Raw genomic sequence first — 13,911 nt, 5'->3', positions numbered from 1 at the left:
GTTCTAAATTAGCAAAACACTTTTAACATGTGCCAAACTATATGGAAGGAATTCTGTGTGCATAACTATAATAGAAAGTGGCTCTTGCTTTTACAATTAAACATATATTAAATCAAGGCCAGAACTTTTCAGAACAGGAAATAATACTATTTCTATGAACAGCAGAATAACTTAAGGTTGACTTTAATGACTTTGAGCCTTTCAGATGAACTGCAGTACTTCCATAACCCTCTTATAATGTTTATGTGCCTGATTATACACTCAATACCATCAGAAGCTCCCTGTCCCTTTTCTACCCATTTGGCTTGTCATCTGGGCACAAGAGAGTGTTTTGAGGAGCTTCATGGCAACTCTGTCTTAGCTATTTTTGTCTGGTGGTGTAGCAGAGCATTTAGCTGCTCAGCAGCTGTCAGAAAGGATGAGACGAGTGACTTTGGGAGTATGCAGGCATTCTGTGGGGAGGTTAATGTTTTAAGCCTTTAGTCTCCTGGCAAATTCGGCTGCAAAATTTGAGGACATCAACAAACATTCAGTTATGTTCTTTTGTGTCAATCTGCTTCAGCCTTCATTTTAAAACAAACAAACAAAATCCCCCCCCCCCCCCAAAAAAAAAAAAACCCACCAAACCATCATGGAAAATCTTTTCTTCCTCCTTTATATCCCTGGGACACCACTTAAAAAAACCAACCTAAACAAACCACCAAAACTCAAATTTCTCATTTATCATGGCTCTGCATCTTTCTTTTGTGCTTTGTCATACAGTAGTAATTTTGTGCACTCTTTCCTCACGTGAGAAAACTCATTAAAAATAATATGAACTTCTTTTTTAAATATGATTTGCTGGATTGGGTTTTCCTAAAGTTTCATTGACAAGTTTATGCATTTTATATTAGGAAGTGATAAAAACTACTTAAAATGTAACATCTTACATTCTATAAATTTTAAATGTGAAGTGATATATGATACTAATATGGTGACAGTTAGGAGGAAAACAGAATTCATTGTTCTGCTTGCATACAAAGAATGTATGGAATTAATTTGTGGTTCATATTTTGGTTAAAAAATAAGGTCAAGTTTCTGCATTAGCATTCTCAACAGTTGATATCACTCCAGTTAAAATCATGCTAAATTAAATGTAGCGTTTTCTAATAATGGTGAAAATGATTCTTGTAATGTCTGAGTTCTTTTAATCAATTAATTGCTTTTCCTCTATTGTAATTGCACACAGCTGAAGGGTGATCGGTAATTTTTTTTCATCCAATTTTCTTGGACATTTGGATTACAAAATTTTAATTTAAAACAACATCCATGTGTATCTGCTCTTGAAAATAATGAGAGCTTGTGGATATTTTTATATAAAAATTAGAATTTGAACTATTTAAGCTGCTCACCATAAACTTAAGTATTTTTTTAATGTGAAACATAACACCTTCATTATTTTGTGCCTCTTTTCTCCTTTTTCTTAGCTGCAGGTTATATGCTTTTTAACCTGAGTGTGTGTTCTAGCACTTTAAATTTGTATATCAAAATCATGCAAGAAATATAAATGCATGTTTGTCTCAATTGCCATGACAAGAAACAAAAATGAGTATGGTTGTAATCAAAGTGTTTCCTTAATATTATCATGCTGTTTAATTATTTGCTGGGGAGAATAAATAATGTATTTATGGATTTTTACAGCAATTTATAAGCTAATTTGATACTGTGTTAATAATGCAGCTGTGTACCTGTTTCATCTTTTCTCATATTTTCTCTTTAGATAAGCAAACTAAAAATACTGTAGTGTATTTAAAACTTTCTGTTATGCCATACTTCAACCAGAAGTTGAGTATGAGAAGTTCTAATATGGATAATGCATTACAGCTGTTTAACTGCACCTGTTTCCTGCTTGTTAATAAATTTTGGCCCATAGTTTGTCTTAATCAGTTCTGTATATTAATGACGTTACTGCTTTTTAATACTAATATTGACTTAGATAAGGTGTTTATCCTATTGTTTCATAGCTCACTGAAATGCAAGCTGAAAGTAGTTATTACAGCCCTCAGAAAGTAAAATCCAAAGAAGTTATATGCTGGGAACAAGAAGGAACCACAGTTGAGGTAATTTTCTATTGACAGGATTTTTTTGATTCATTATAAATAATGTAGTACATAGTTACCAATAAAATATTTTGAAATTATTTCATTACTGATTTTTTAATGTTCTGCTATATTGGATGTGTTTATTGTAATAATCACGTAGATAGAAATTCTCTAAACTTCTAGTGCTATAGTGATCAGACACTAAATTAATCCCTTCCTTCTAAGTGTCCTGTTTGATTAACTGCTACTTATTAAAGTCGTACTATATAAACCTACACGTATTTTGGTTCACTTTTCTCCATCTTTTCTATTTCTCATGGAGTAGAATTCTTCAAAATAACTTTTTCTTTTTTTCCTCACTAGGTCCTTATGAAAGGTGAACTTTTCTTTGATTGCCAGATAGGTTTTGTTGGTTGTCAAGCTATGTGCCTTAAAGGAATTATGGGAATTAAAGACTTTGAAGAGAACATGAATAGGAGTGATGAAGTGAGTATATTGAAATATCAGTTGACTTGCTGAATAAGCAATTCTGGTATGCTTTATTAAAATATTTGATAGCAAGAGTTGGAAAGGCTGTTGTTATCAGCTGTGACTTAAGTTTTTTGGATGTGCCACTGGAATATAGAGCTCAGTGTCTGTTCCTTACAGTTGGAAAGACAAATGTCTAAGAGTGAGAAGCTGAAAAACGCTACCCCCCCATCATTATGTATCTGTGCATACTTTGACATTGCATAACAAATTAAAACACAGTTGAAAACCTTTGAAAGTACTTAAATCAACAGAAGATTGGAAGTGAAGAAATGGGAACACTGTACATTAAAGATGATAGAAGTATGGCTCAAATATTGAATGAGTGTTTTGCTTCATTTTTCATTAAGGTTGAAAGCAGTATCAAGTGAAGGAGTAAAACAGTATTAATTTCTATGTTTTAAATAGAAGCAAAGCTTCAGTTGCTTAAGACAATCAGGTATTGATATGAACCACTCTTAAAGTATTTAATGAAGTGGTGCATGAATTTCTAAATTCAATAATGAGGATTTTTGGTTGAGCTATAGATAGAATAGTGCCCTAAAGTACTGGAGAACAGCAACTATTATCTGTGTTTAACTAAAAACAAATAATGCAGCCAACAACAGACCTGTTAACTTGATGTTAGTGCTCTGTGAAGTCTTTAATACTGGGATGGGTGGGTGAGCAAATGAGTTTCCTGTAGGTTAGTTGATAAGGGACATTTGGGTTTTTGACCTTTTTCATTTTTCTGCCACCCTCTAGGGCATGAATTTTAAGAAAATCTCTGTTTTTGTGAGAATGGTGGTGATGTTGATACTGCCTCACCTGTTCTCTTTCTGTACTGCTATATTTGGGACTGTGCCTTTTATAAACATTCCAGCTTTGTTGTATGTGATTGAGAATAGATGGTTGGAAAAAAAGTCAATCTCATATAAATAACCTTTTTGGAAGAATAATTCCTCATGGAAAAGTTGTGTTGATTTCAGAAGGATAGAGGGTTTGGGATATGGAGAAGACATGTGAAAATCTAGATGAATGAAGAAGAGTGATAAGGTAGCAAGCAGGTCATACATTGAAATAACTGTTTATCATGAAGAGGATAGATAAAGCATCTGAAAGGCATTGGTCAGTCAGAGAAATGGAGTATGTAGTGACAAGATTGTGTATAGTTCAGAGGTTGGGGAAGAATTTGGAGTAACAATGATCTGAGGTTATTTTCTGTTAAACTGAAACTAGGATGTTCTGTGTCATGGGTTGTATAATATTCACTAGCTCAGGCCATTCTAATTAATTTGAAAATGGGGAGGGACTGGACAGGAACTTCAGAATTATTTGAATGAAGTTATTTTAATTGTCTTCATTCATAATGAAATGTACTCTTGAGGGATGCTACCATGTCATTAGTGTGTTATGACAATTGAAACTGCTCTGTTAATGTGACTGTGTTTTTTTTTTTCCTCTGTCTTATTTTCTATTACCTCATGAAGGAGGCCTACTTCTTTAATTGTGGAGAAAATTTGAGTGCAAAAGGGATGACGTACCTTACCAATTCACTATTTGATTACAGAAGTCCAGAAAATAATAGTATTCGTGCAGAATTTATATTGGATGCAGCACATCATAAGGTCAGAGAATTACATTTTTCTTGGAAAAAAAATTTCTAATGCTCTCTAGTGGATTTCTAATGACTATTTCGATCTGTGCACTATTAGAGGACTGATTTTCATTACTTTGTCATGTTTAACTGAATCTTACTTTGCAGATGGCCAAAAAAAGGTAAACCTGTTTGTGTTTAAAAAAAAATAAAATAACAAAAACATGTCCAACAGAAACCTCAAACTTCCCTCCTGCCCTAAAAGCTGAATCAATGCCATAGTTTCTAAAAGCACTAACTACAGAACACCTGCGGAGAAAAACAGAGATAAGAGAGAATGCTAGCAAAAGGTCAAGCTTTACCAGCTCATACTTCTTTAAACCAAAACAGTAAGTAGTTCATGGTCTTCAAACTAGGAAGTGCTCTCTTGGAAACCAGGTCTTGGGCAATGTTGATTTTACTGTCCTTGTGCTGTATTTGTCTACTTAGAGGAAGTCTTGCTAATTCTGCCTTTGATAGAGACAAATTTTCAGTCACCAATAGTCTCTGTTGTAAATTGTGCAGTAAAACTTTATTCCCTGATTGTCTGCAATTATTAAAGACTGGATGTGATCACCAAGGTGGTCCCTTCCAGGTGTGTTCATAGGTGGAGATCTATGCTCTGTGTTATTGTACAGGTAAACCATTTACAAATTTGAATATAACTGATTTATTTTAAATTTTACTGTTTTCACCTTTTTAGTACTACTGATGAAGAAGAGTAACCCTGAAGAATGCCATAAAAAAAAAAGAAGAAATTAATTAGTTAAATCACAAGTACTTATACATATTCAAACATTTTCCATAGCGTGTTTTAGTTTTAAGCTTTACTTTTTCCTTCGCCTGTCTTCGATATTTTTGTGACTTGCCATTTTTTTGGCAAAAGGGAAAGCAAACTTGCTGTGTAATAATAGATTATATTATGTATAAATCCCAATGATGGCATAAAGTCTTAAGTTTCTTACTGTTTAAAGATAAAGCCATAATATTCCTTAAATAAAAAAATCCAGAATGAATGAGCTTCAGTTTTCAGTGTATTTAATTAGGTAGATCTGTTGGATGCAAGAGGTCAAGTGAAGAATACTTACACCATTAAAGGTACTAATTAACTAGATGTTATTGATGAATTAGTCAGCATGTCCACTGGAATTATGGATGTGCCTTTGTGTGGCCTCAAATAGAAGTTACATTACCTATCAGAAAGGTGAATTCTTTGGGATAACCTCTGTCCTTTGTTTTGATAAGCCTTTCTGTGTGTTGATGCACAAATCCAAACATGAATATATCTCTCTCATACCAACTTATCAGTTGGTAATCTCAAGATTCTTTCCTTATACAACGTTTTCTTTGCTTTGCTTTGTTGGTAGGAGACGTACACAGAGATAGCTGGAATGCAGAGGTTTGGGGCTTTCTACATGGATTACTTGTACACAATGGAAAGCACCAATGGCAAAGGTACCTTTTTTCTTTGTTTACCCTGTTAAATAATAGAAACAAAGACTTTTCATGCCCATCTGGTCATTGACCAACTGTCCTCTAACTTACCTTAGATTTACCACGAGGTTCATTGTTAAAATAGTTTCATCTTCACTGATGTGTTTGAGGTTAGCTGTTTTGGTTAGCTGTTGATTTTTGGTGTTCTTCCTGGTTTTGTTTTCCTGCATGAGTAATCACAATGATATAGTCAGTTGCTAAACTGAAAATAATTCTCTTGTAGCAGTGGTGAAGTTCATAAAGTATGATGTTTTTTTTTTTTTTTTCCAAGTTGTCATTATTGACTTTGGGGGGGGGGAAATATTTCGAGAAACCCTGGTTGAAGAATAAAGTTGATCGTATACTTGGTGCAGAAGATGAAAAGGACTGGCGTTTTCTCCTATGAAGAAAAATGCAAGGATGAGAGATAGTGTGGAGAGTTAATCTTTAAATATACGTATCTGAAAAATTTTGTGAGCAATTGTTAGCCTAAACCATGCACACATAGATATTGGCTAATTCTAAGTAATTTTTGAGATTCCTATCAATTCTTTTCTAAATCTGAGACAATACAGTGGATTCAATGCAGTAAGTATATCTACTTTTGTGACTGTTATAAAAGCCAGGAAAAAGGAGTTAATGTATCAGCAAGTAATATGTATGTATTTTTATACAGGTATTCCTATCATGAATTGTAATGTGATTCTCATCCCCCCCGGGACGATTGTCATCTATAGCTGCTGCTCTGCAGTTTTATTGCCTAAATAATGCTTTCTTCCCCACCTGTGTGTTTATTATCATGAACACTACTTCTGTGGGCATCTTTTAGGAACTTCTTGCTATTTTGTGACCAAATGTTTATCTGTCCTTGCTACCTAGTCCAACCCATCTGGGTTTTTTTTGTGCGTTTTTGTCTCTATGTGAGAGAAGTCTCAATTCCTAATGTTTTTGTTTTCTGGACTTGTTGGACGTGAAGTATAAAAGGAGAAGGAAAGAAAAACTTCCAGTCTGGTTAGAGGATGGATCATGCAAAGCTTGTTAAAAGAAATAAATGATGCTATTGCCTTCGCTAGTAGAGGGATACGCTAGGTAATTTAACAATTCTTTCCTGGCCCTGAGGCTTTCTTCTCTTTCCCGTGTGATGTGAAGCTGAGAAAATGTACATTAAGTCAAGCTTCTGCTGCAATCTACTTCTGGTTTTAATAAAGAAATAACTGTTTATTTGCACACGGAACTTTTATGTACAGAAGTTGAAGACGTAGGGTGAGCCTTATCTCCTTTTTAAATTTTGGTAGAGAAATTTGAATATGCACAGGCTATTTGATTATGAGGGAAAATTGATTTTGTGGAGTATTTTGTCTTGTTTCTCTGAAGGTACAACTAATGTAATGACATATCTTTTTCTGACTGTAACTCTTTTCACAAATTGCTGAACTTGGAAACACTTTTTTTTTCTCCTTAAGGCCAGGCTACTGGTATTTTCTGACTACCTTTTCCCCTCCTCAGCTTCTCTTCTGTTTCTTTCAATTTGCTTTCTCAGGGCCTTGGCTTTTATTTTCTGCACCAGTCACTAGGAAAACCCCCCACAAAATGTATCTTGGCTTCCTATCAAACCTTGCTGTGTGCTTTTACTTCAGTATTACTCCTCTAATTTCAGCTACCAGACTACATAAAAGAATGGAGTAATTAAATCACTTTAAATTAGTGCTTTAAATGGTTGTTATAGCTCTAGAATCAAGACCTTAAACCCTTAAATTTTCAAATAGTTTTTTTCCTCAGAAAAGCAAATGTGACATTTTCTGCTAGTTATTTTCTAGCTAATTTTTCCGTATTGTGAGTCAACTGTAATTATTAAATAGAACATGAACAAATAGGTGTAACTTATTTCTTTAAAATGAAGGTATAAATACCTCAAGATTTTGAAAACAATATAAATCTTGCTACATTTTTAATGTGTGGTAAACTTTTACACAAATACTTCCATATAAACACATTTTACTATTTCTGTTTTTGATACTGACTGTTTTTAGCTACAATCAGTGCACACCACCTTCTCCTAAAAAAACCTAACCCAACTTAAGTTATAGGAGGCAGTTACTGTGATTGTAAGATTTTTATCTGTCAAGGCAATTTTGGTTTGACACATTCTTTGCACCTTTAACCTTTCCTGAAGCATATGATTACTGATTAAACCACAAGTGCCTCCTGGATAACATTAACCTCAGGAGTTTCATCCGTCACTTATAGAAGTGCATTAATCACTTCTAGTATTTTGAATGAAAACAAGATAGATAGTCTTGCACAGTAGTTTTATTTTGAAATTCTGCCTGTCCTGTCCTTCCAACTTCATTTTTCTATTTTTTGCTTTCAATACAAAACAGTAATTTCCCTGAAGCATTGTGCAGTCTATCAGTTCCCTGATCACTGATTTGCATGACCTACAGACCTAATGGGGTGTACTTTTGAAGTTATGTTTTGTTTATAATGTGTACCTATCTATTTTGGTGGCAAGTTTATTATGCAGCACTCTCATTTTAAGATGATTTTTTTGTCAGTTAGAATTAGACATATGGCTTGTGGAAAGCTGAATACTTGGTGATCAGAAATTATTTTCCTTTATGCATCTGCAAAGTTTCAAAAGTAACCTGTGATCACCTCCTTCTGTAGAACCAATAGGTTTTATATTACATTCTCTTTGCACTGAATTAAATGGAACTATTCCAGAAAGTGGTTTGTATAAATTCTGTCACTTCAGTGTTATTCGTATACATACAATATATACAAGTGGGTCTTTTTTTTTTCTTTTTGAAAAGGTAGACTGTTATTACTTCTAAAGGCTTTTGGCCTTAATATTTTTTATGTGAGGTTATGGGGTTTTTTTACACTTCTTGATAGTGTTCATCTGAACTGGATACTATGTAGAACTGGAAGGACGAAAATGTGTGTTAATTGCATGTTAAATAAAGCATACCATCACAACAGGTTGCATGCTGTCTTTTTTAAAAAAAGTCTTTTTCAGTATTTATTAAAAAGGTTGTAACTTGAGTTTCATCTGAAGATTTGAATAGGTTTTATAAGGCAGTATCTTTCCATCCTTTTTTCTTTCTTTTTCTTCTCAAAAATGGTAAACAAAACACCAAAGGAAGCAGAGGCTATAAATGCTCTCACCATCAACTTCTGCTGGGCTTTTAGGGACAAAGTTAATTCTTCTGCAGAGTGTATAGGCCTGTAAAGGCCTGCAGAGCATTAGGCCAGCTCTGTGTCAAATTTGGCATAGTCCTGGTTTATTTGAGGGCCTGTCTCCTCATCAGTGCTTAGAAGCAAGAACATTTTACAAAGCATGATTTAAACATAAGGGAAAAAACCCTTATCCTTCCTTCCTTTTCCGCAAGCTCACTTCCCTCATTAAAAAGACTGTTTTAAATGAGTACAGTAAAGGAGGGAGGGAAAAGGGAGTGTTCCCCTGGAGGGTAAAAAATGACTAGGTTCCTCTTGGGCAACCAGAAATAAAACATGCTTTCTTCCAGTTGGTTTAAAAGTAAGATTTGCCTTGAAGTTGTGAAGCACACCGTGCCATGCTGCTTAACCACAAAGCCTCAGCTACTCAGAAGTTGAAAGATCCTACATCTCTTGGACAAAGTGGGTATGTCAACTGTCTGCAGCAGCTGCAGCTCCCACTGCCCAGTCTGATGAGCTGAGCTGAGCTTGTCTTGCCACTTACGTTAGTACGGAAAGATAGTGTCAGTGAGGGAGATGGTATAATGAGAATTTGGAATTGTCAGATTTTCCTGTGGTTTTGGGTCATAGTTCTCTACAGGTGTGTTTAGTTCGTTACTGTAACAGAAAGGCAGGAGGTTATTAGATTTATGCAAGGAAATAGGTTGATTTGCTTCCAGGCAGATGGGTGAAGAGGGGAAGGGATGGGATGTATCTTGCATTGAGTAGGTGTACAAGGTCCACATTCGATAAGAGCTTGGCAATCACTTGAAAAATATTACTGTTGAGAAGGATCATCATGGAACACGTCAGTCCACTGCTTACGCACCCTTTGGTTTCTGCGGCACGACTTGATCATGAGTATAAGGAGAACATATCAAATGGACAGCTCTGCAATTGCAGACGTGTTAAATTATGGAAATCAAGGTGAAATTGGTGGCAATGGCTGTGCATTTCCTGGCTTTCCTATTTGTCACAGCTTTGACCAGGTGGATTATGAAGTAATGTGCTATCTAAGGAGTATGTGCTATCCACATTCACTCAATGAATTAAACTGTCATCCTACAATTTTATCTCAGAACTCCTTCATTTTTATAGGTTAAACAGTCTCAGAATCCATTTAATCTTGATGTTTATTTTGTCAGACTGTTCATTTGTGTAATGCTTAGCAAGACAATTTTTACGGCTTGTGTCAAAGCAATGAAGACACTGTCAAAGTGATGATTTATTAGAAAAAAAAAATCTGAGTGAAATTCTGCAAACTAAATATGTTAGAGGGGTGAGAGTATTTTTTTACAAGTCATATGTGTCAGGAAAACTTAAACTTCTGAAATTTGCATAATTTAACTGAAGAATTTCCATGAAGTAAGTTTAGAGAAATATAGTCATGCTGTGTGATAGCTGATGAGTAGCCTGTATGCAGTGAATGTGTGATTTCAGTCTACATCATTACCCTACATCTATATCAGAAAAATGGTAACTCAACTTTAATTGGTACACTGGCTGTGATTCTGAGCACAAGGTTATAGATCTTTTGGATGCCGACACTAAACCACCCTTTTATCTTCTAAAAATGGTCTGAGGCATGATTAAAGAAATATTCGTTCTCGCTGCCCATGCTTTACTTCATCAGTGAGTGGAAGGAAGGGTTTATCTTCAGTTGTCAGTCTGGTTTATGACAATACAAGTGAGTATGATTCTCACTGCTGTTATAGCCCATGTACCAGCAGCCAGCATTTCAAGGGCCCATATCTGTAGTTTCGTTGCAGGACACCTTTTCCTTGATTGTTTGGGATGGATATCTTTGTGATAAACTGTAGAAATTTTTGAACAGCACTGGCACCTGGGGTTAAGTGGCCACAGAAGTTTGGACACCTTCAGAGTCCCAAGCTTGAGAGATACAAAGTTAATGGAAAGGTTCCTAAGTTGTGCTGTGCTTGGAGGCAAGGCATAATCTTGCCCTGTTTGCTCTGCATTAAACAGGAATAATGTTAGTTTAAACATGTTAAACCAGTCACGGTATATTTATGTGTTCAGTTTGTATTGTTATATTTTCTGTATGTTTATAAGTCTGTGATCACAGGATTTGAAACAAAAATAGCTGATAAAAAAATTTATGTCCAATTGTTTGGTGTAATTTGTTGTTATTTATAATACTTCTTGTAGTTTCTGGGAATCAGCAAGACCTTTCTTCAGTAAAGAGTGAAGATTTTGGAAATGTTCAGGAGATGTCTACAAAAAGCCTAATTGTGGGCCCACTCAATCTTCGATTGGATAGCAGTGCAGTACACCGGATAATGAAAATGATAGTTTGTGCTCTGGAACATGAATATGAGCCATACAGCAGAACTAAGCCAGGTTTGCTCCTATTGCATATATGCGAATACACAGAATTAAACCAGACCGAATTCAGTGTTCTTGAAGGTGCAACTTCCAAATAGTTAAACTCCAAATCTGTCAGGGGATTTTATGACACCAAAGAGCAAAATTTAAAATAAAGATAAAATTGATCGTGATATCCCCATCAGTATTGGATATGTCTCTGAGATAATTTCAGATGCTTTGGAGGCCATTTGTTTCAATCACAAGCCTCTTGTTGAGTAAGGAGAGCTTATTTCATTGAGAATTTGAGCTTGATTTTGGAGTCTTACAGAAGAAAGTATCCCTACTGGTATGTATTTATTAGTTTGAAATAATAGTTATACAGGATAAAAATGTATGGAAACAAGCCATGGTAAACTGTTAAGATAAGTTTCTGACAAAGAGCTGTACAGCTTTCAAAGTAAGGAAAATCCAGTTACGATTGCATTTAGCCTTAGGTAGAACCAGTGTGGAATAAAATTAACTATGAAAGGGGGGGAAGCTTTCCATTTTTTTGTTAGTCCCTAACCATTTCTGAAACAGCAGCTGTAGGAGACATTTTATATATTTTAGTCCAACATATGTAATCTTGACTTATTGTAGATATTGTGGATGGAAATAGAATTACGCCAAGCTCGGAAGAAGTAGCATCATTGGAGGAATACATTCCCACTCGACTTACAACGTTCACTGTTCTTAAGTGTACAATTATAATCCCTGTGGCAGAATTCAATTTACTAGACCACTTGATGCCCATAATCATGGGTGAGAAGGTATGTATGCACAGATATTTATTCAATTTTTTTATATCAGCACGTGCTATTTCATAGAAATTTTCTCACTGAGCTGTTATTCCATGTGCCAGATGTATTGATGAGTTCCAAATCAGTTTGGTGCCCATGATGGTGTGATGTACTGGTAGGAAAAAAGAATTTGGAAGAAAAAAGATTTTTTAAAGCATCAAGCAGATGAAAAAGAATTAGCTCCCACTTGAAATCTTTCATGGAAATCTTTCCATCAGAAGAGTATCTGTTGTCACTTTGCCATGCGGGTCTTCCCAAACTAGGTCAAGTCTGAAATCTTTGAATACATAGGCTCAGTAGAGACTTCATAGATGTTAACAGCCAGCTCTGTGTGTACTAGTTCCAGCCAGGTTGCCAGCAGGACTTTGGCTGTTACTGAACATCTAACTGCTGAGTGACTAACTCAGCCAGAAATGAAATTTCCTAACAGCCTTAACTTGTTTTATCTTCTGGATATATGTAGTATACCTCCAGCTAAAGAATCCTGTACTGGTTTAATATTCCTATAGGACTTCTTCCTCAGTGCACAAAGACGAGGTACTGTAGGGATGAATCACTGTTTTGCAGTGAAGACTTGCAGTAGGTTTACCTCTTGAAGCAGTGGTTGGAAGGGATTTTATGGATAAGGGAAGAAGAGGGAAAGAAAAAAATCAATTCTTAATTGACTTCAATTTCTAGGAAATTTTATGTGATATTAAAAACTTCCAGTGGGTTTTTCACAAGTGGACACTAAATACAAGTTCCCTGTACTTGAGGATGAGCTTTTTTAGTGGGATGTTTTGCAGAAGTTCTCAGTATCTGTGTTTCCAGTTAAAGCAATGAGAGTTAGGCTTTTATTTGTCAAGTACTTTGCTATGCTAGACATTCAGACATTGGCATTCAAATGGGCTTCCAGAATTAATGAATTATTTTAGTATCGGGCTTTTTTTTTTTTTTTTTCAATTATAATTTCTGGTCTAAAATGGAGATGAAGTTGTATATTCTGAAGGTGTTGTGAAAGTAACCTTGTAAGTATTTGTGAAGCATTTATGTGCAAGAAAGGTGAAAACCATTTGAAAAAGTTTTTGTGGTTTTGAGTTGTGTGTTTGGGGTTTTTTGGTTTGTTTTTTTTTTTTTTTTTTTTACCCCCCAGAGATGGATTTGAGTAGTATTACATGATGGAAGGCACAGTGACGTTAAATTATCTTGATAACGTAATAGATACCTGCTGTATTTTCTTGTAGAATATGCTTACTTACAGCATGTTTATGTGATTTAAGATTGTATGTGTATGCGCAAGAGGACAGAAAGTCTTAATTTATGGCATTTCTTATAGTGTGCTTGTATAAGCATTTTCATTGCTGAAGTGAAATACACACAATAACATATGTATTAATACTTGACTTGGATCCCTAGTCTCTAAGCTGCAACATATATAAAATTTCAAGCATGTGCCATTTATTCAGTGAGTGTGCTTAGGAGTGTGTATCTTTTTCTTAAATTTAGATTGCTTATCTTTTCAGTTAAGCTGGCTGGAGTGAGTGAACTGTTGACAAATCTGTTATCTCATGATGTATTAGGATACATTCAGAAGCTTCTAATATTAGAAAATGGGACATTGCCAGGTGGCTAATGGGAAGCATTATTTCCTTTCAGCCCAGAATAGCCCAATGGATTGTGGTGCTTTTCACCTTATGGGCATGGGCAGATGATATTTGTATGATGGGAGAACAGCCCCATATTTATTGTAGGTTTGAGGCAAACAAGTTGAGTTCAAGTGAACTTTGGGGGGGGGGGGGGGGGGGGGGGGGGTTTTTTTGTTTTTTTTTTTTTTTTTTTTTTTTGTTTTTTTTTT

General features: G+C 35.2%; 1 protein-coding gene across 11 annotated transcripts in view; it reads left to right on the top strand.

The window, feature by feature from the left end:
* Positions 1–13,911, top strand: part of VPS13B (vacuolar protein sorting 13 homolog B (yeast)) — a 484,692-nt gene that overhangs the window by 72,046 nt on the left and 398,735 nt on the right. For 8 of the 11 annotated variants that reach the window (XM_010577053.1, XM_010577052.1, XM_010577051.1 and 5 more), the window contains 6 exons: positions 2,004–2,099; positions 2,445–2,567; positions 4,079–4,216; positions 5,592–5,679; positions 11,080–11,271; positions 11,878–12,047. In XM_010577053.1, the coding sequence (XP_010575355.1) occupies positions 2,004–2,099; positions 2,445–2,567; positions 4,079–4,216; positions 5,592–5,679; positions 11,080–11,271; positions 11,878–12,047 (807 nt within the window). Of the gene's footprint in view, positions 1–2,003; positions 2,100–2,444; positions 2,568–4,078; positions 4,217–5,591; positions 5,680–6,373; positions 6,518–11,079; positions 11,272–11,877; positions 12,048–13,911 lie in introns of those variants that run through there. The other 3 variants (XM_010577060.1, XM_010577061.1, XM_010577057.1) reach the window with 3 other exon arrangements.

The sequence above is a fragment of the Haliaeetus leucocephalus genome, unplaced genomic scaffold, assembly GCF_000737465.1.
Source record: "Haliaeetus leucocephalus isolate CR32 unplaced genomic scaffold, Haliaeetus_leucocephalus-4.0 Scaffold555, whole genome shotgun sequence".
Taxonomy (NCBI): Eukaryota; Metazoa; Chordata; class Aves; order Accipitriformes; family Accipitridae; genus Haliaeetus; species Haliaeetus leucocephalus.
This window is presented reverse-complemented; position numbering and strand designations above follow the sequence as displayed.